This window comes from Pelodiscus sinensis, chromosome 16 (assembly GCF_052426305.1).
Source record: "Pelodiscus sinensis isolate ZL-2025 chromosome 16, ASM5242630v1, whole genome shotgun sequence".
Classification (NCBI taxonomy): domain Eukaryota; kingdom Metazoa; phylum Chordata; order Testudines; family Trionychidae; genus Pelodiscus; species Pelodiscus sinensis.
In genome coordinates, this window is record NC_143067.1 from 7,386,664 (window position 1) to 7,407,672 (window position 21,009).

Here is a 21,009-nt window from a genome sequence, read left to right on the forward strand (position 1 = left end):
AGGTCCCCACGTGAAAAATGACAGCATCAAAAGCCCTTTTTTGATGTTCTAAAGAGCTACCTAGGGTTTGTGACCCCGCCCCCAGCCAATGTTGCTATAACTTTCTAAGGCAGCCTGGCCTCAGGCCATTGGCAGCCTTGGGGATGGCACAGAGAAAATGTCACTTTACCGCCTTTATTTCCTTTCCAGCCACCGCCGCCTCTTCTGAAGAGGAGTCTTCATCCTCGCTGCTCTCTGCCTGTGCTGTGGAGTTAGCCACAACGGGGGCGCCAGCTGCCACACAGAAAGGAAAGCCCCCCTAGGCAAAGACTCAAGACACAAAACTCACTCCCCACCCACTGGAGACTAGCACTAGCTCCCGACTCTGGTTCTGCACACCACCCCTGCACCCGAGGAAACAGCTCGCGGCTCCAATGCAGCGCTTGCTTCCCCTACCTCTTACCACCCCGCCTGCCTCTGAGCAAAGAGTTGCCTTCTCTTGACCAGAGAGAAATCCCCAGATGTTGGCGGTGGACTCAGAGGTGTAATAATGTTACGGATTGCGGATGTAAGAAACATTGTAAAGAAGTAACCATTTAACTGTTAAAAATCCTAGTAGTTAGACACTCTGCTGGCTCTGCCCCTGGCTTCCTAGGAGTCGGGCCAGCGGCTGGCATGCCCCAGCAAAGAGTGTAATAGTATCGGAAGCCGATGCTTATCGGTTAGCCATTTAAACGTTTACATCCCTATTATGGACATTGCAGGAATTGAGGTGTATTAATCTAGGAGTATCGAGATATAACAATGGTTTAAGAGGCCTCGTGTGCACTAGGAAAAACATTCTCTCTCCTCAGCCAAATCAAGCTAGCTTAACTTGACTCCCTCTGTGTGACTTACACAGTAAGTTTAGCATATGCTCGAATTCAATGGAATTTGCTTGGCTAGAGTTTTAGAAGGGAGCAGTTAGATGGAGCGTGGTAACTGGATCTAATTGCCCACCTTTAGGCGCCAGGCTAGAGCAGAGGAGGAAGGGCTCATCCTCCTCCATTAGCTCTGGCTGAAATCAAATGGGTAGGTTTCAAAAGAGAGAATTCCCCGTGTGCCGACCTATGGCTTGTCCTGCCAAGAGTACATGCGCATGCAGCTAATCCTGAGTTTTTAGGCAGTCTGCCCCAGATTCCTCACCCGTGAGTAGGGCTCGAATGGAAAACAGGTGCTGCATGCAACTGCACAGACAGGGAAACTGAGGCACGAAGGCAAAAATGACTTGCTCAAGATCACCCTGCAGAAGAGATGGGAATAAAACCCTGGTCTCCGAACTCATAGTCCACAGTTCTAACCACTAGGCCACAGTGGAATGAGCTGTGCTAGACTGGCAGTGAGTCATGTCATTAAGCTATCGGAGCACCAGTTGCCTTATAGTCCTCTCCACTGGCCAATTCACAAGGGCCATTGCTAGCAGCGAATGGCTCTTACCTGCCACAGCTTCCGTCTCCTCTTCTGAACTTTCTGAGCTGCTCTTGGGATCCGGCACTCTGATCTTCTTCGCTGGAGTGCCTCTCCCCAAGTCGCTTGCCTTTCGCTTCTTGGCATTTGGGGGAGTTCTGTAGGACAGGGGAGGTGATGTTAACAATAAGCTTTGAAGAGCATAAATACTTCTCAGTTCACCCACCCTCATTCCTCCAGGCTCAGAATTAGGGATGTTAACGAATGGGTATTTGTGTAAATGTGTAACTGCTCGATTTTTTAGCAGTTACACATTTACATGCGAGTGGCAGGAGAGCGGGAGTAGAAACCGGTGCTTGGTTTCTGTCTGTATTCCCCCCCTACACTGCTGCCTTTGGGGGAGGCAGCTCTGTGTGCAGAGAGCTGGCTTACAAGCCAGCTCCATGCATGTATCCGCTCCCGCTTGGAGCATTGCAGCAAAGCGCGCGTGCGTGTGTGTACATGTGTACGGAAGAGGTGGCTACGCAGGAGCAGAACCAGTACATGCAAGGAGCTGGCTTCCCACATGTACTGGCTCCCACCTGTACTGGCTCCCACCTGCCTTCTCTCCCCCCATGTTACTTTCCCTGATACAGAGGCTGCAAGGGGTGTATGTGTAGTCATTAAGATTAACCGACCAGCCTACGCTTATTGGTTATAGACATGTAATAGTGTAGTCGATTAACCGTTGAACTGTTAAGCAAAAGCTTACAGGTTTATGCTATAGACTACACGCATTTCTCCCCCTCCCCCCGCCTTGCCTGTAAATTTTTCAGCAGGTTGGCCAGCAGCCCAGCTCAGTCCTGGCTTGCAATGGGTCTGGGACCTACCCTGCTGCAGCTCTGCATTTAAAGTGTATTAAAACCCGGGAAGACAGCCCGGCTCAGTTCCAGCTTGCACTGGGTCTGGGAGCTCAGACCCTGCCCCCGTCAGGGTCTGCTGCCATCCTGTGCAACCACCTCTTTATCAGCGGCAACAGGCAATTGGTTCGCGAGGGGAGCTGGTTTCTGAACTGGCTCCCTTCACGGACCAGCTCCCGCCTGGCATCCCGAGAGGCTGCCTCCGATACAGAGGCAGCAGTGTGGAATGGCAGGGGCTCCCTGGGAGTGGGGCCGGAGCGCACCAGCTGCCGCCTCCATGGACTATAGAATAGCCGAGTAACCGATAAGAATTCATGAGATTAATCGACTATTCAGTTAACCGATACTTAACATCCCTAACTGGTTAATCATGTAAACAACTACACACTAACATCCCGAGTCAGACTAGGAACCATCATTGCTCTGCAATACCCTCGGGGAGTCGACTCTGGAATGGGGGCTCCATGGCAGGCCCTGCTCTGTGGTGGGGTCCCTGGACGGGAGGCATTGGACATATGAGTCCGTGTGGGGTTTTAGTGAAGGCAGCACTGGGCATAAGGGGTGTTAGGGCAGTCTCTGGACAGGGAAGTGCTGGGCACAGGGAGTTGGGGGGGTGCCTCTGGAGTGTTTAACCACCCTGACAAGAAACTTTCCTAATGTCCAATCTAATCCTCCCTTGCCGCAGTTTAAGCCCATTGCTACTTGTTCTAGCATCAGAAGTTAATGAAAACGAGGAGGGAGAAAAATTATGACAATCTTCTATGTATTTGAAAACTGTTTTGTCCCTTCTCAAGCTCCAGACAAACCCCCGTTTTTTTCTATCCTCTCTCATTGGTCACGTTTTCTAGGCCTTTAATCATTTTTTATTGCTCTTCTCTGCACTTCTCCAATCTGCTCACATCTTTCCTGAAATGCAGCACCCAGAACTCAACAATACTCCAACTGAGGCCTAATGAACACGGAGTAGAGCGGAAGAATGACTTCTCCTGTCTTGCTCACAAGGCTCCTGTTAATACAGCCCAGAATCAGGTTTGCTTTTTTTCCCCAACAGTGTCACACTACTGGCTCATATTAAGCTTGTGCTCCACTATGGTGCCCCCCTTCAGCCAACCTCCTTCCTAGACAGTCATTTTCCATTTTGTGTATGTGCAGATGATTGTTCCTCTCTAAGTGGAGTAATTTGCATTTGTCCTTATTGAATTGCATCCTATTTACTTCAGACCATTTCTGAATTATAATCTTATCTTCCAACTTGCAACCTCTCCCAGCTTGGTATCATTCGCAAACTTTATAAGTGTACTCTCTATGCTCGGATCTAAATCTCTGAAAAATATTGGACAGAGCCGGACCCAGAACTGAGCCCTACGGAACCCCACTCAATATGCCCTTCCAGCTTGATACCAATGACGTTTATTTACTGGAAATTATTTTCCAAATAGGTAGGTACCTATTAGGGATGTAATAGCGTAGCTGGTTAAACGATTAACTGATAAGCAGATGCTTATTGGTTCATGATACCGGCCACACACCAACACCCTCTTCCCCCACCCTCCTGCATGCGGCTCTGCAAGTAAATTTAACAGGCTAGACAGCAACCTGACTCAGTTCTGGCTTGTGTAGGGTTCTGGGGAGCTACCCTCACTGCAGCTCTGCAGGAAAAGTTAACTTTGGAGCCGGCAGGCAGACATCATGGCTCGGTCCCGGGAGCAACGTTCCCTCTAAGATTTTCCATCCATGAGCGGAGTGAGTTTTGTCTCCTGAACCGACAATGAGGTCGTGTGCACTTGTTTGGATGTGTGCTACTGTGGCACCCCCCAGAAGCGCTGCTCCCCAAGAGACTCTCTCAGGCAGTGCCCCCCGCTACACGGCCCTGGACCCCCCCCCCCCAATCACATAGTTCCGGCTCTCGCCTCGGCCACCGGAGCAGCCACTGCCCACCACGCAGCCTTCAGCTCCAGGCCTGGGGGAGGGCTGAAGCCAGGGCCAGGGCCGCATGGTGGCTGCCCAGCTGCTCCACCATGGAACAGCCAAGTGGCCACTGGCTCAAATTCTTGGTGTGTGCCTGTGCAGGCATGCACCTTAGAGGGAACACTGCCTGGCTGCTATCCCGGCTTCCATTCTGCAATAACACTTGTGCAGAGCGGAAAGCGGGGGCAGCTCCCGGGCCCCAGCATGAGCTGGGACTGAGCCAGGCTGCCTGCCTGCTGGCTCCTAAATTACTCTTAGTGCAGAGCCGCTGTGGGGGCAGTTGCCGGACTAGGGATGTAATAGCACAGTTGAATAACCAATAAGCAAGAGCTTATAGGTCAATGCTACAGACTACATGCATTACCCCTCCACAGTACATTTTTTTTGCAGGCTGGCCAGCAACCTGGCTCAGTCCTGGCTTGTGCTGGGTGTGGGACACCCCCCCGCTGTAGCTCTGCATTTAAAAGTGGGAGCTTAGACCCTCCCCTGGACAGGGGCGACTGCCACCCCGTGCTACTGCCTCTGTACCAGCTCCTGCCTGGTCTCCACACTGCTGCCTCTGATAGCATGAAGCGGCAGGGGGCTTCTCAGGAGCGGGACCGGAGCACACTGGCTGCCAGCCGCGCCCACAGGGACTATAGAATAGTCGAGTAACCGATAAGACTTCATGAGGTTAATCGACTATTCCATCAACCAATATTTAACATCCCTATGCCAAACTCGGCATACGCCGGGACGGAGTCCTTGCAGTGCTAACCCATTCCTTAGCTGTTTATTTGGGTTAAAAAAAAATAACACGAAGGAGAAGGGATCACCACATTCTGACTCACTCTGTAACCAGAAAAGTAAGTCAGGCAGCTGATCTACACTTGGAATTTACAACTGTGTTACTCCGGGGGTGAGAAAAATCCACACCCTGCAATGAGATGGTTAAGCAGCCCTAACCCCCAGCATAGACAGTGCTAGCTCCACCTAGCTACTGCCTCTCGGGGACACAGATTACCTATGACAAGGGGAGAACCCCTCCCATCGCCGCAGGCAGGCAGTGCAGCTGCAGCATTTCCAGTGTAGACAAGCCCATAGATTTTTCCAGGTCAGAAGAGACCATTCTGATCGTCTCGGGTGACTTCCTGCACCACACAGGCAGAAGAACCTCACCCAATAATCTCTGCATCAGGCTTGTCATCTCTGTGAGAGCTAAACGGTCTCAGGCAACATCTTAGCGAGACAGGAGGCTGAGGCAGCATCTTTTATTGCACCAGCTTCTCTTGGTGAGAGACCCATTCCCAGACTGAAGAAGAGCACGGAGAGGCTCGAAAGAGTGTCCCTCACACCAGCAGAAGTCAGTCCAATAAGAGACGGCCTGACCCATCTTGTCTCTTGAATAGCCTGGGCCGACATGGCGACAACTACACCTCATAAAACAAAACCTGTGACAACAACCGACTAGTTATATAGGATCAGACTGAAAGAGAAGACTCATCTGATTATTGATTCCCTCCATAACCCATCCAAGTAAGAGCAGAAGGGACCATTAGATCATTTAGTCTGACCGGCTGGATAGCCCAGCCCATTATATTTCAGTTACCCGTGTTGAGCCCAGTAACTTTCAAGACTTTTTATTTTTTAAATGAAGAGGGTGCTGTGTGGGCTAGGTGCACTCTAACTACTGACAGCTCAGCAGCAAGACCTATGCAGGCAAAAGCTCCAGCCTAGACTCATTCATACTAGGGGACGTAACTATATACATGATTAAACAATAGGCCCAAGTGTATTGGTTATATGCAGGCTCCTGCCTTGCTCCCGGGGAGCCAGCTGCCACATCATGATGCTGCCTCTACATCAGAGGCAGCAACATGGGGATAGCAGCCAGCTCCTCAGGAGCCGGTACCTCACTGGGAGCCGACTTACAAGCCACCCCAGCAACAAACGGCAGATTTGCCAGTTTAAGCTGTTTCTTTGTTAGGAAGGTTTTGCCAGGATAGCTCTTCTGCAGGGGTGCGCAATAAAATGGCAGCAGTTGGCTACAGTCAGCCTCTGTATTAGTTGCGCCTCTGTAAGTGCAAGCGATTGCAGCTCCTGCAGGTCGTGGATTGCTGTTCCTGGCCAATGGGAGCTGTGGGAAACAGCACAGACTAGAACACCACTTCTCGCAGCTGCCATTGGCCAGGAATGGTGGTACACAGCCAATTGGAGCTAGGAATGTGAATGTTTAACCGGTGGAGGCAGAGGGCTGCTATACCCCACAGGCAGGAGCTGCTCCGGCCTCTTGCAGTGGAAGGAGGGAAGGTATCATGCCCCCCCTGCACTTGCCCTCTCTTTAATCAGATAATTGGTTAAACAATACATTTAACAGGTTAACCAGTTAAACGGGATTATATATCCCTAACAGAAGCTGCAACTAACTGCCCATGCCTGCAGCGGTGTAGGTAAATATAGCGGTGGGGGCCCAGCAGGGGCTAACCTTGGGGAACCGAATCTGGCTTGAGAGCTGGTATTTTTCCACTCCTGTTATACTGACACATCTTTAAAGTGTGGTGTAGGCCACAGAAACATTCTATTGCACACAAAACCAACAGTTAGCCAGAGTAATCTTAGTAAAAATACAGGGGGAGCTGCTCAGAAGGCAGCTGAAAAATCGAATTCCTTCCAAACTCCAGGACAATAGATAAGAATGTTGTGAGAGTCAGTTGATTTTACAGGGCTCTGAGGATGCACCATGCTAGGAATGCTCAGCATCCACTCTATGCAGCGATGCCCACTCACAGGCCATTCTGCCTGTCCCCTGGATAACTGTCACAGATAGACAGTCTCACTTGGCATTTCTATCTAATTCAACAACTGGACTACGCTGGGTTCTCTCAAGTTGCAAATTCAGCCCCAAGGAGAGAATATTTTTGTCACTGGCTGATTAAGGAGACTATTAAAAGGCTCCAAAGAAAGTCCCCTCCCATTCTTCTCAACCAGACGTATAATGGTTGCAGAGCAATGAAGACAAAGGAGTATGCCGGGGAGCGGGGGAGAGAGGTTAAAAGGGGTCAAGAAGAGGAGGGAACATCATTTTCAAGGCCAAAACAAAAAAAACTGGAAAGAGAGAAAGTTGTTCCAAGAATAAGCACTTCTCCATGTTATGGTGCTTTAGCTAAGCACAATGTCTGGAAGATAAATATGAGAGGTCCTTGCCCTGGTTAGTTTAGACTTTAGTCTAGACATAACAGCAAAGGAAGACGATAAACAAAGTGCATGCTTGGGGTTACATGAGTGGAGGTGGGATTATAGGGTAAGGTTACATGTGCATTTTTAAAAATGTAAAATAAATGCATGTAATAGAGTAGCAGAATAATTTGCAAACTTATATATCAAGACATTAAGGTAGTAGCAAAGTAGCAAAGAGATCTCAGTGCCACTGTTGCATCTATTAGCTTTCTTGAATCAACTTGTGGAGTTTCCAATGATCACATAAGACCACAAATATGAAAGAAAGGAGATCAGAGAGATACTTGGCAAGAGCAAGGAGAATGCCAAGGACTGTCAGGATACACTGTATTCCATTGTGTGATGCTTTAGATACAATGAAACCCACATACTATTCTCTGGGAATATTGGGTCAACTTTAAAAAACTCTCTCTGCTAAGGCCTTTCCTCCTGCAACTGACTCAGTGTAGATTGACTCCTGTAGGATTGGGGCCTTGCTATCCAGTTTTCCTAATCCCGCTGATGGTGTCTTAAATCTAATTTCATCCCATGTATTTCTAGGACCGTGATGTCCCACATGTGGCTATTTGGCCAGTTGAGTGTGGCTAGTTTGCCACAGCAGTAGCCACAATAGTGGCTACAGCTTCAAAACTGGTTGGACACCACAGATCAAAGACATCCCTTCTCCCTGGATTATAAAACAGCAGACAGCACGTGAAGAGTGTGTGGATACCAAACTCATCACTTCATTCTTTGTTAACACGAAGGCCCCAATGCTGCAAACATGCACACCAGTAGATTACTCACACAACCATCCCTAATGAAGTCAATGGGAAAGAGGGGGAAAAAAGTCACTAGGAAAACATCTTAAGTGGCGAAACATATTCCCCTCCCCCAATACCTCAAAAAACCCAAATCAAACCAGCGACGATAGCACGCAACTCTGCCTGCCTCCTGAGCTGAGAAACAGGGGTGCTGTTTGGTTTCTCAGGTGACTAACTTGACCAAGGGTGGGCACACACCAGCCACCCAAGGGTTAGCCCCTGGCAGGCCCCCACACTGTATTTACTTGTGCATCTGTAGATATGGGAAATCCCAGCTCCTGTTGCACTTGGAATGGGCCAATTTAGAAATATTCCCACTAGTGTCAAGATCAGCAGTGGGCAATAAAGCGGCAGTGGTTCATAAGGGCCCATGGGAGCTGCCATTCCGGGCCCACGGGAGCTGTGATTGCTCTTACCTGAGGAGGTGCAGGAAATATTAAGGCAGTTGCCCACCAAGGGCTAACCCTGCTGAACCGCTGCCACTTCATTGCCCACTGCTGAGCTTGACACTAGTGGGAATATTTCTAAATTGGCCCATTCCAAGTACTAAGAACATACCCGTGTAATCAGGCCTAGTTTTCCTATGAGGAAAGTAAGAAATGACCCATGTTCCACTTCACACCCAGTCCCTCTCAAACGGGCTTACTTTTGCCAGTGGGTGAAGATGTCCTCAAGAGTGGTCAACTGTGGAGGAAACTCTTTCTGCAGGAGAAGAGAGGAAAGAATTGGAACCACGTTTACCAAGAAGAGCCCCTCCCGCCATGAAACACCCAGATGATGGAGTCCAAAATAATGCCATGGGGCACGACAGCCATGAACTAGCATTTGTAGATGGAGCATCTCTTGCTCCGCCCCTACCCCCTGAACTAGCCTCATGTGCACGAGGTGCAGGGCCACACGCCCCCAGGTCAGGGGTGCCCAGCCCGTGGGCAACTGTGCCTTGACTCCACACGTGTATGGACAAGCTGCAGGGTTACCCGGCCAGGAGGGGCCCGGCCCCACGTGGGGGGGGGCGCTGCAGGGTTACCTGGCCCCACGTGCCGGGGGGGGGGGCACGCTGCAGGGTTACCTGGCCCCACGTGGGGGGGGGCGCGCTGCAGGGTTACCTGGCCCCACGTGGGGGGGGGGCGCGCTGCAGGGTTACCTGGCCCCACGTGGGGGGGGGGGCGCGCTGCAGGGTTACCTGGCCCCACGTGGGGGGGGGGCGCTGCAGGGTTACCTGGCCCCACGTGGGGGGGGGCGCTGCAGGGTTACCTGGCCCCACGTGGGGGGGGGGGCGCTGCAGGGTTACCTGGCCCCACGTGGGGGGGGGGGGGGCGCTGCAGGGTTACCTGGCCCCACGTGGGGGGGCGCTGCAGGGTTACCTGGCCCAGCTGCAGCTGCAGCTCCCGCGCTGCCTTGGCGTAGCCGGCGCGCAGCAGGTGCTGGTGGATGAGGAGCAGCAGCTCCCGCCGGCCCCTGCCCGCCGCGGCCATGCTGCGCGCGCCCGCCCCCCTAGGGCCGCTGGCGGCCGCCGCTCCGATGCTGCAGCGGGGAGGCCGCGAGCCACATGCCCCTGGGGCCGCCGCACGCCTCCAGCGCCCTTTGACCGGGGCACGCGCGCCCGGCTTCCTCTTCCCGCGCGCGGCCCGCCGGGAAGTGTAGTCCTGGCGCGGGCCGCGGCGCCGCCTGCCGGCTCTGCGCGGCCACAGCTCCGGCAGGGGAGGCGGGGCCAGGGGGCCAGGGGCGGGGCCGCGGCTGCTTTGCCTGCACGTGGGCGCGGGGCTTGAGCGCGGGGACGCCCTGCCGCAAGGAGCCTTTCCAGCTGCCCTCGCGCGCCCCCTAGGGCTGGGGGGAGGGTTTCCAGTCTTTGGGGGCTTCCAAGTTGAGTGGGAGGCAGTGGAGAAAGGCAGGAGAGGCCGGGGCTCTGGAACAGTTTGTATAGTGGGGGCGCTGAGAGCTGGAAACCTTGTGTATAATGGAAACCACTTCGAGCCAGGGACTGCGGCAGCCCCCCCCCCCCAGTTCTAGCACCTATGGGAGAAGTCCTGAAAAAAAATCAACATTTCATCGTATTTGTTTGATGGATGATCATAATTATTGATAACCATTTACATTTATGTTGCACCGCCCATCACAAAGCAGTCCCAAACACTTGCAAACTGCAGGTCTGATGTAATGCCGGTGCAGTAGTGGAAGTAACTTCAATGGATCAAGTCTCCTATATACATAGAACACAGCTGAATGCAGCCACTTCTGGGGTGGAGGGTTATCAGACAGAGACAATTGAATGATTAAATGGAACCTAAAAAGGCATTTATATGTGCGGCACTGGCAGCTATCATCCCCTGCATCTCCACTTCCCATGCCCATGCTTCTATCTGCAAACATCTGGGCTAGAAACACTTTTTAATAAAAATGAAAGCTAAGATTCGGGCAGAATCCTGTGATTTCAGGAACTAAGCTAAACACCACATTTCATGCAGCCTAAAACACATGCATGGCTGCAGGGAACTCAGTGTAACAACCCCAGACTAGTCCTGACCCGAAAGCCACCTTGATTTAATGCTGAGTGGTCATGTGGCTGCTTTGTGGAACATTTATTTGTGCTTTCCTTTTTTCCCCTTAAAAACCAATCCTGGGACATAAAGTAGCAGAGTGAGTAGGACAGTAACCACACAAACACACAAATCTACCTCCTCCATGGTGCTGATGCTTTCCAGGGAAAAGCTGGCCACGTTCACTATGGCAGAAGTGTGGATTTATTTTTGGGAAGTTTTGCAATGTCCAAAGTGCCTCCATCACTCTTACTCAAATAAGAACCTTTATTTGTATTTATTGGAGAGATTAATAGATTTCTGGCTCAGCTCCATCTGGCTTTGGAGCTAAATCTCCCCTTTCCCCTACCATCATTTTAGGTAATAAAATCCGTGGCCATGCAGTTACACAGACTCTGTCTAGTCTCAGTGCATGATTCATAGATGGACCATTAACCAATGATATGGATATGCCCAGTGCATTTTGGTGAGTGGGTCGGAGTCCCTGACTGAGCTGCTGAGCGGGAGAAATTTAACTGAGGTAGAATTCAAATAGTCCTCCGTTAGGTTTTAAATCCCACTTGTAATGCCGCAGGTTGCTTTGTTGTCTGCGAGCGAGAGACTGGAGTCCTGATTCTTCGTTCACTTGATCTGGGGCAAATCAGGAGTGATTCCGGGAAAGTCAGTTCAGTGTACAAATAGAAACGAGATCAGAATTGGACCCAGAGACTTAACTGGGACATTCTCTTTTGTAGATATAGTTAGATACAGATTTTGACCTACTTTGACATGTTCCCATCTGGAAGTTTGTTATACCTCCAGGAGATTTTCCATTCCTCCCCCTGCAATCTAACATTGCAAATGCTGGGAAATTGTTTTTAGAAAATTGAGCAGGACTGATCACGAGTCACCCAATCAAATACAGTGCCCATATGTCTGACAGAGACTGCATTAGGAGCTTTTCTTGGGCTGTCTGCATTGTATCTTCCCCCTTCAAAAAGTTTCTGTTTGTTGTAAAGATTTATTTAAAAACAGAACCGAACAGTGGTTCTTGCTCCCCTAGTTTAGAGGTTAATAATCCGTCAAGCAAGAGACTCTGCACTCCTTAGCACTTTCCATCTCTGAAACTCTTCACAAACTATCATCCTCATTGCTCCTCTGGAGGTAGGTGAATAAAGTATTACTACAGAAGAAACCACAGACAGGAGGGTTAAGGCCCAGATCCTAAAGGTATTTAGTGCCTAACTCCTGAAGAGTTAGTGACTAACTCCAGGTCATGAAGGGCATGTCTACACCACAGGGCAAAAGTTGAGTTAAGATACGCAACTTCAGCTACGTCAATTGCATAACCGAAGTCAAAATCGCTTAATTTGGCTTTTGGCGCTGTCTACCCAACAGGAAGTCGAAGGAAGAATACTTCCTTCAACTTCCCTTGGGCTACGTCTACACTGGCAGCTTCTTGCACAAGAACCCTTTTGTGGAAGAGTTCTTGCGCAAAAAGTCCTCCACAAGAGCGCGTCTTCCACAAAAGCATGTGCTTTTGCCATAGGGGTTTCTTGCACAAGAAATTCATGTTGCCTGTCTACACTGCCCTCTTGCGCAAGAGCTCTTGAGCAAAAGGGCTTATTCCTCGTGGGGAGAGGAATAACTCTTCCAGAAGAAGCCCTGTTTTCCAACGCTAGACTGTAAATTTATTTGTGCAAGAATGCACGTGCAGTTTAGTTACCCAGCAAGTTTTTGCGCAAGAAGCTGCCAGTGTAGACACAGCCTTAGGGTACGTCTACACTTGCTCCCTATCTTGAGATAGGAATGCAAATGTAGTGTACTGAAACTGCTAATGAAGCGCGGGATTTAAATATCCCACGCTTAATTAGCATAATCACCCCGGGCGCCATTTTGAAATTGTGTTATTGCGAAATAAAACACCCCGTGTAGCAGCGTTATTTCGAGAGAAAACCCTTCTCTTTCTTTTCTCTCTCTTTCTCTGTACTCTTTCTTTTCTCTCTCTCCGTTTAACAGGATGGAGAAGTCCCGCAGAGGCTAAAGCGGTGTTAGACATCCATGTTGTAGAATAGACTGTTCTTAGCCTGAATTTTAACAGAGCTTTTCAAGCAAGTTAACTCGCTTGAGCTAGTGTGTCTGAAAAACCTGCCCTTTTTGGTCCTTTGGGTCAGCATGGGTAGGAGGGATGCTGTCCCTCCAGTTGTCTGAGGAGAGAGGTTGAAGGGATCCAAAGAGACGGCTAATTCTTCCTGGCCTCTCTCACACAAACCATCTCATTGACCGCAGTGGCACCGTTTGCAGGAGTAAGCAGGATTTGGCTTTGAGCCTCCTTTGCATCAGCCAGAAGAAAAGTGGCTGAAATATGGAAAGTCCTAATAGTTGCAAAATGGAAAGTGAGGGGAAATAAATTGGCCCGGTGGTTGGGGGACAGACAGAAAGATGGCCATAAAGCCACTCCGAAGGGACTGCTGGTCAGACAGGACAAACACTGCATTCAGATGCTGAGAGCGTCCCTATAAAACTGGCTTTAAAATGAGAACTGACTGCCCGCAATTCATGCCAGACAAGTGACACTTTGCAGGTCTGCTCTGGAACAGGGTCACTTAAGTCCAAAGCCTCCGATGCTTGAGTCACGAATAGCCCTCCAGAAACCGCTGTGCAATGGCACGTTACAGCAACGCAACCCCATTTCCACGAGTGCATCTGAAGAATTTTGTTGTTGCCCCACAAATACAGGCAGGGGAGGTATGTGAGACGTTTAGTAAACATGGCAAATAATAAATAGAGTTATTCAGCAAAGCAAACAGCTGCACAATTATAAATAGGAAAATCTGCCTCAGCCCAAACCCCAGTGAGGGGGAAAATCCATCAACAACATGCACTTATTAGAAGGTGAATTTTTTCTTGCATTTTTTGACAGGAGTTGAAACTAATTTGCCCGCTCTTTATTTTTAGGAAGGTAAAATGTCCCTGGTGGGTTAAAAAAGCTAGCCTTTTAGGTATGCCATTGCCATGCCAGGACACTGATTCATGAAGGAACTGCAGGAAGCTGTTTAAAATCCAGACAGGGATAAAGCCGTAGTAGTTGAAGAGCCAGCTCAGCCCGCTAATGTCTGAACAGCCCCGGTCGTGTTCACAGCTCCGCAAGCTGAGTGCTTGGCTCATGGTGTAAACGACTCCATTATGAATGACTCCACTTGTGCCCAGCCCAAGGCGGTACTCACCAGCATGAGCAGAGTTCATGAGAAAGGTCTTTTGCACAATGTGGAAACTGGCAAATCTGAGGGTGCCTGTACACTGTAGCGTTTTTCCAGAAAAACGGCCGTTTTCCCGGAAAAACAATACTTGCATCCACACTGCCATTGAGTTCTTTCGACAAAGAAGCTTGCAGTCTAGACGTAGCCAGAGAGATGTTTGTTGTAGGCAGGGGTGGCCTGTGACTATAGGCCGACTTGGCCATCGCCTAGGGCGCCGCCTTCAACGGGGCACCCAGTGATGACGTCACGGGATGCCCGATGATGTCACTCCATTGACAGCTGTGCAGGCGGGGGCGCCGATCGTGCATTCCGCCTGGGGCGCCAGCTGCCGCAGCCCACCTTGGGCCACTCCTGGTTGTAGGCATGACATGGGCCCCATGGCCTGTGGGGAAACCGTTTTTGGGTCGGGGGCCGCTGGCCCACAGAAAATCAGTCGGGAGGGCCACATAAAAGTGAGAAGAACAAAAAACCAAACAAGCCCTCACTGATGTGGCCCATAACTGAGTAGGAGAAAGACCCTCCCCACATTCCCCTCGCACACCAGAACCTACGGGGGGGCCCAGGCTAGTAGATTTTATGTGCTCCAGCCCCCTGGGAGGATGGGAGGGGGAGCACCAGTGCAGGCTCCCCAGTCCGAGCCTCGGGGGCTGGATCCAGGCAAGCTGGGAGCCTCATCTGGCCCCCGGGCCTGCATTATATGGCTACTGCACTGGCTTATTTGTTTGTTTTTTAATTTGACCAAGTGCAGGTTTCTAATATTAGCAATTTACGGAAGCGAGACGTGCATGTTAGCTATGGGTCTGAGCCATGAGAGTCAGATGTGCCTTGCAACCCACCCCCGTCAAATTTGGGGGGATGGTTTTGTCCAGGGAGCTAGTGACAGCTGCACAATCAGGGTCTAATTCAGAGGCAGAAAATGATCTTAGGGTCCTTATTAGGGTCTGCTGGAGTGACACGAAGGGGGCTTGGCTTGAGCTGAGGATCTGGCCTCGTGTTTCCTGCTGGGTCTTATGTAGTGTCAAGTGCATCTGTCAGCACTTAATGACAATTCATAATTAATTTCAGCCCTCCATCCCAAAGTACCCTTGAAACTGTAGGGAAGGGTCACATAACTTTTGGGACCAGTCTGCAGCGATTCCTTGTGTTGAAGGACAAGATCCCGCATGTCCTATGTGCTGCTCCATAGCTGCTGTCTGTGGCACAAGACGCCAGGAAAGCATGTGGGCCGCTCAGGCAGGAACTCTGTGTCGGGGGGAGAATTTTACCCCCCGTAAGCAGGCATTTACTGCACGTTTCTTCAGCATGAGAGATTAGAATTCGCCTGACAGCGGCTGCCATTTTTGGTTGGACGTATTCCTGGAGGTTTCAGCGCATGACATAATCTTCAATTGAAGTTTAACCTTTAATTGCTGGAGACTGCAGGACAATCCTGGAGAGCTGGCAACCGTAATGCTTTGCAATGCTGTGCAATGGTATGAGACCACTGGTGAAGTGTAGCCTTTCTTAGCCAGAGCAGTAAAGGGTATTTTGGCAGGCAGCAGGTACTTAGCATGATCCAGGTCAGACAGGAAACCACGATTAATACGCCTACGCTTACTGAAATGACGAGGGGAACGTTAATGACCGGAAGTGGTGAGGCCAACCTCTGGAAGGTGATCTCCCAGCAGTGATCCATGCGCCGTGCGGGGGCATTGGTCGAGGACTCGCTGAGGGGGAGGAGTGCCACCGAGTGAATCACAAACACTGCTCCCCAAAAGCACCGGTGGTAGGTGTTCCTGCGGCCCACGTGCTGACCCAGCCTCTCGCTGCCCAGCTTGGAGAGCTGGCACGATTCCAGTGCAAGGGGCCATGACCGCAGGCCTGGCTACTTTCTAGCCCTGCAACGGGGCTCGAGCCCCGGTCCAGCAAAGCACTTATAGCAGGGCAACGGCCCCACTTTGGTGTGGGAGGGCCTAGAGCAGCCGTGGAGTGGTTGCACAGAGCCCAGCCAATGGGGGAAAAGCTCCTGAAGAACCAATCAGGCAAGGGCTTGCTGGAGCAGCCTAGATATAAGTTTGCCCCTGAGGCGAGGGATAGACTTTGGGTTGCAGTGGGCTGCTGAGGCAAGTGTCAGGACTGAGGACCACTGGTCCCCCAGAAGGGGGCAGAACTAAGTTGGTGGGTGGAGGGACAGCCGGAGGGCTACGCCCTGAGGAGATGCTGCAGTCTGGGAGCAACATGGGTCCAGACCAATGTTCCCTCTAATTTTTTCCATTCCATGTGCAGAATAAATTTTGTTATGTGCAGTCATGTGTGCATGTGCACCACCAGCAGAAACACATGCTGTGGGCTGTGGTCGCTCTTCTAATTAGCAGGGAGGCATGTGAATCTCTCTTGGGGGGGACTCCCAAGCGCTCAGGGGACACTGGACCATTCAGACCTGAAGACACTGGAGACAGCGGAACAGACAATGGGTGACACCCCACCTGAAGGCGGTGCACTCGACTGCTGAGCTAATTCCCAGAACAACCAGCTGGAGGCGCCGTGGTGGAAAAGTCACCTGCCCCATTACAGCCCTGAAGCTGCTGCTCTTCCCGTTCAACAGGCGATCAGTCCCGTCGGTATTATTCATAGAATCACAGAATCCTCGGGCTGGAAGAGACCTCAGGAGGTCATCAAGTCCAGCCTCCGCCCAAGTATTCACCTGCTTAACGTGAAACACGTGCTTAATGGCTTTGCTCCAGCACTGACACAGCAATGGGTGGGGAAAGATATTGCTCTTTGGTCCTGTTCATGAGGCCACACTCAGGTCTTTCTCACCATCCCGGGTCTTTCTTTCCATCCTCCCCCGAGAAAACAGCTTCCGGTATCCGAGGTTATTGCCTGGCTGGGAATGAACATAGAGTGGCTGCAGCATCTTTCTGCACAGACCCTGCACTCCCAGGAGATGGCTTTGGGCTGCACTTTTAAACCACTGGGAACTCTCCTGAGCTAAACAAGGTCAATGAAGGGAAACCCCAAATCCACTCTGATGCACCGGTAAGCGAGAGGCTAGTGCTGCGGGAAAGCAGCGGGGTGGAACCCACCAAACAGCCTCTGCGACCTGGTTCCTCTGACAGGCGACAGGACACTGAACAGGCTGCAGCCAGGCAGGCTTTGCCCCTGGCTGCCCCTTGCCAATCTTAAGGCGCTGCCTCTAGGAGGCAGCACGGGCCTGCCAAGTCTGACGCCTCGCTTTGCAGCCTGCCGCATCCGAACCCTTTCCCCACCCCTAGGCACAGCGCTCCTCCGAATGGCTGCCAGCTCCCAGCGCCCCCACACACTCCAACGAGGGGTGGTAGGATTCGATTAATCACCTAATCGAATAGTCGATGGAATTTCCATCGACTATTTGATGAGTCAATAAGGGCGCTTCTGCTTTGAAATGCAGGGGCTCTTGTACATTACAAAGATTGAAACGTGGCATGGAGCCTGGGGCCAGCTCAGTCCCCCGCTGGCTCCAGGCTCCATGCAACACTTTGAAATGTACAAGAGCCCCAGCGGGGACTCTTGTACATTTCAAAGGTGAAACGCCTCCACTGGGCCCCTACCCCTTCCCATGGAGCTGATAGAGGCAGCAAGGGGTGGGGGAAGCAACTAATTGACTAAGTATCCAATAAACTTTTGCATCCAAAATGAAAAGCAAAGAGGGTGAGAAAACATGTGGGGAAAGCCAAGGGGGAGAGAGAATTGAATTGAGGGAGGACGGGACCATGGGGAGAGAAAAAGAAACAGAGAAGTGAGGCAGGGACATCATGGAAAGAGCCAGCGGAGAAGTGACGAAGAAGAGAAAGACCCGACCAAAGGGAAGAGGAGAGGCTGACAAGGAAGAGATTTTAATGAGGCCAACAGAGATGGAGGAGGAGTTGGTGGAACAACAAAGGGAATGAAGCAATGCACTTTATTTGCACCCCTCCACTGTATAGTATTCCCTGGCAGGCGTCCCACAGCTCCATATGTTGGGGAAGGGGGACTGCAGAGTGCTGTTGCTGGGGGGGATGAGTCATGGCTGAGAAGAGCTGTATTTTTAGATAACTGGCCTAGGTGTGTGCAGCTGGGGGAGAGCTCCTTGGAGCTGGGGAGAAGGGTAGAGGGAGATTTTTGGATTGCAATTCCAAAATACACCATTTTCCAAGCCAGCATTGCTTGGGAATCTCCCCTTCCCCCTCCCCTTTGTCTGTTAATGTGCAACAGATGGGAGGAAATGACATTTCAGATGCTAGAGCATCATGATGAAATGCAATGGGCTACCGATAACGTGGAGTGAACGGTTTCATCGTTTTGGATACAGCCTTCTCTGGGCATTCATTTTGGTGCCTGCCGCTTCGCAGGTATAATTAAGGTAATTTAGCTGTCTAACTAGCTGATTTGCAGGTGCAAATTGGTACCCTGCTCAGAGGTTCAAGTAACACTGAATAAGGATACTGGTAGCAAAGCCAGTGGTCAGCTTTTAAATCTCTGCTGCATAATGCCTGTGTGGGCGAGGTATTGCATTACATCCCCGTGTTACATTGATATGATGTCCTGACTAGGTGCAAACATTCGATCCCGAGAAGCTACTAGATTTCAGTCCCAGGAATCCAGCGCTGCACATATCTTCTTGCAGTCTCCGGCGGAGCCTTGGCCGCTCCGGCGAGCTGCCTCCATGCCTGCTCTTTTCTTGGCGTCTGTGTGGAGACTGCCCTGTGGTGCCAAGTATGCTGGTGGTTTTTGTGATGTGGGCACCTGTCCACCGGGTCTGCCTGAATTCCTCAGGTCATTTCACGTAAGCCACCAGACAGCTGTCCAACAGCATTGGCTCAGTCGCTACCGGCCTGTAGCCAGATTGGAAACAGCAATGTAGAGGCAAAACCCGCCATATCCCGTTACTAAAACCAGGAGCCGTCCAGTTCCATTAGTTACATGCTAATTAACTGTGGAAAAAAGTCCCCTCTAGGCCTGCAGAGCATAAAGCACTCTTTTAATTTCGCTGGCGGAGAGCGCAGATTTGAAAACTGAAACGCACAGAAGATGTGACATTAAAATTCAGCTTCCACAGGCCTGTTTTTAATAATCTGTATTAGCAACATATCTCCATCCCTATGTAGACGTCTGCACGTCCTACTCGTGTCAGTTATTCAGTACAGGCAATGAAAGCTTAGCAGCATTAAGCCACTTAATTTTTTTCGTTATTTTAAGATCTCATGTATGCTGTGCCTCCGTCATTGCCAGATCACAGGCTATTATTATTATTATTATTATTATTATTATTATTATTATTATTATTAATTACCCTAAAAAAACACAAACCCTCTGCTTTCGCCAGCGCTGTAGCTCAGGGCTAGCTTTGGAAGTGTATCCTCATTAAACAGCTTGGCAGGTTTGCTGAGTAGCGTGGGCCAACACCAATAGCTCCAACAGCACTGTGGTGTTTGTGCAGATTTCGGCAGCCCTGGTTGAGGGCAGCGAGAAGAATTGCAAAAGGGAACGGTGTTCATGTTCTCAAAGTGCATTTCCTGTAGTGCTTCCTGGGCTAATTTTAGTTCTGTCACGCGTTGTGCAATAGGAAGGGGTGCGGGCAGGAACTGAGCGAAAACACGTCGCCCAAGGCAGGTCAGGGAGAGGGGGAGAGTTCAAGTCTGCGGCAGGCGCTTTGTCGAGGTCGTCAATGGGGCATCTGCCCCTTGCTGTCGAAAGGCAGGCTGCGTGGGGCTCTGGCCCTCACACCCGCCACAGCTGTGCTGCACGGTAGGGCAAGGTGCTCACTCTGGACAGTGCTCATGGCTTTTCACAACATGCTGGCCAGCGTGCTCCTGGTCTAGTTTCTGGTCTCTGTTGCACCAGTGCAAATCCAGAGGAGCTCCACGGATGCTAACAGACCTTGCGGTCCAATGAAGCTCCTCCAGAGTGGCTCTGGGGCAACAGAGGACAAAATCTGGCCCTAAAGGAGCTTGTTTGCAAGGCTGGCTCTGGGTATTTCCTTTTCCTCCTGCTCCTCCTCCCCTCTTTCCACTGAGTGACAAAGCTCCTGCTTGAACTCGACGGGTCCTGCACTTTCAGGCGGATTGCTTGCCTCAGAGGCTCTCAGCAGCCCTCAATTTAGGCACCACACCAAGAGCATCAGGTGTGGTGCCTAAACTGCTGTTTGTTGAGCTCCTCTCATCATTGGCCAGCATGAAGTATAAAGGGAAACCAAACTGCACAGACTCAGGGGATCCCCCGAGAATACAGGACTGGGTAACCTCTTTCTTTTCCCTGAGTGGAAATGGGAAGTGGGTGTTGGGGGGAACCCAAGCCCACCCTCTGCTCCGGGTTCCAGCCTAGGGCCCTATAATAGCAGCTGCCTATGAGAGTCTCCAACACCTGCTGCGAGACAGCTGCAAAACCCTTCATAGAATCAGAGTCATAGTACACTAGAACTGGAAGGGACCGCGAGAGGTCATCGAGTCTAGTCCCCTGCCCTCATGGCAGGACCAAGCACCATCCCTGACAGCTGTCTCTCTAACCTGCTCTTCAATATCTCCAGAGATGGAGATTCCACAACCTCCCTAGGCAACTTATTCCAGTGTTTAACCACCCTGACAGCTAGGAAGTTTTTCCTAATGTCCAGCCTAAACCTCCCTGGCTGAAATTTAAGCCCGTTGCTTCTTGTCCATCAGAGGTTGAGGAGAATAATGTTTCTCCCTCCTCCTTGTAACACCCTTTTAGGTACTTGAAAACTGCTCTCCTGTCCCCCCTCAGTCTTCTCTTTTCCAAACTAAACAAGCCCAGTTCTTCCAGTCTTCCCTCATAGCTCCTGTTTTCTAGAACTTTCATCATTCGTGTTGCTCTTCTCTGGACCTTCTCCAGTTTCTCCACATTGTTCCTGAAATATGGTGCCCAGAACTGGACACAATCAGCTCCAGGGATTGCTCAGATTGATTCT

At 50.9% G+C, this 21,009-nt stretch overlaps 1 protein-coding gene across 4 annotated transcripts in view; it reads right to left on the minus strand.

Moving 5' to 3' along the window:
* TCOF1 (treacle ribosome biogenesis factor 1) overlaps window positions 1–21,009 on the minus strand; it is a 77,512-nt gene that overhangs the window by 24,731 nt on the left and 31,772 nt on the right. For 3 of the 4 annotated variants that reach the window (XM_089769457.1, XM_075900550.2, XM_075900549.2), the window contains exons 1-4: window positions 9,676–9,906; window positions 8,958–9,013; window positions 1,456–1,583; window positions 170–273 (exon numbers count right to left, since the gene is read on the minus strand). In XM_089769457.1, coding sequence (XP_089625583.1) covers window positions 170–273; window positions 1,456–1,583; window positions 8,958–9,013; window positions 9,676–9,786 — 399 coding nt within the window. In that variant the 5' untranslated portion in view covers window positions 9,787–9,906. Of the gene's footprint in view, window positions 1–169; window positions 274–1,455; window positions 1,584–8,957; window positions 9,014–9,675; window positions 9,907–21,009 lie in introns of those variants that run through there. The other variant, XM_025179029.3, reaches the window with a different exon arrangement.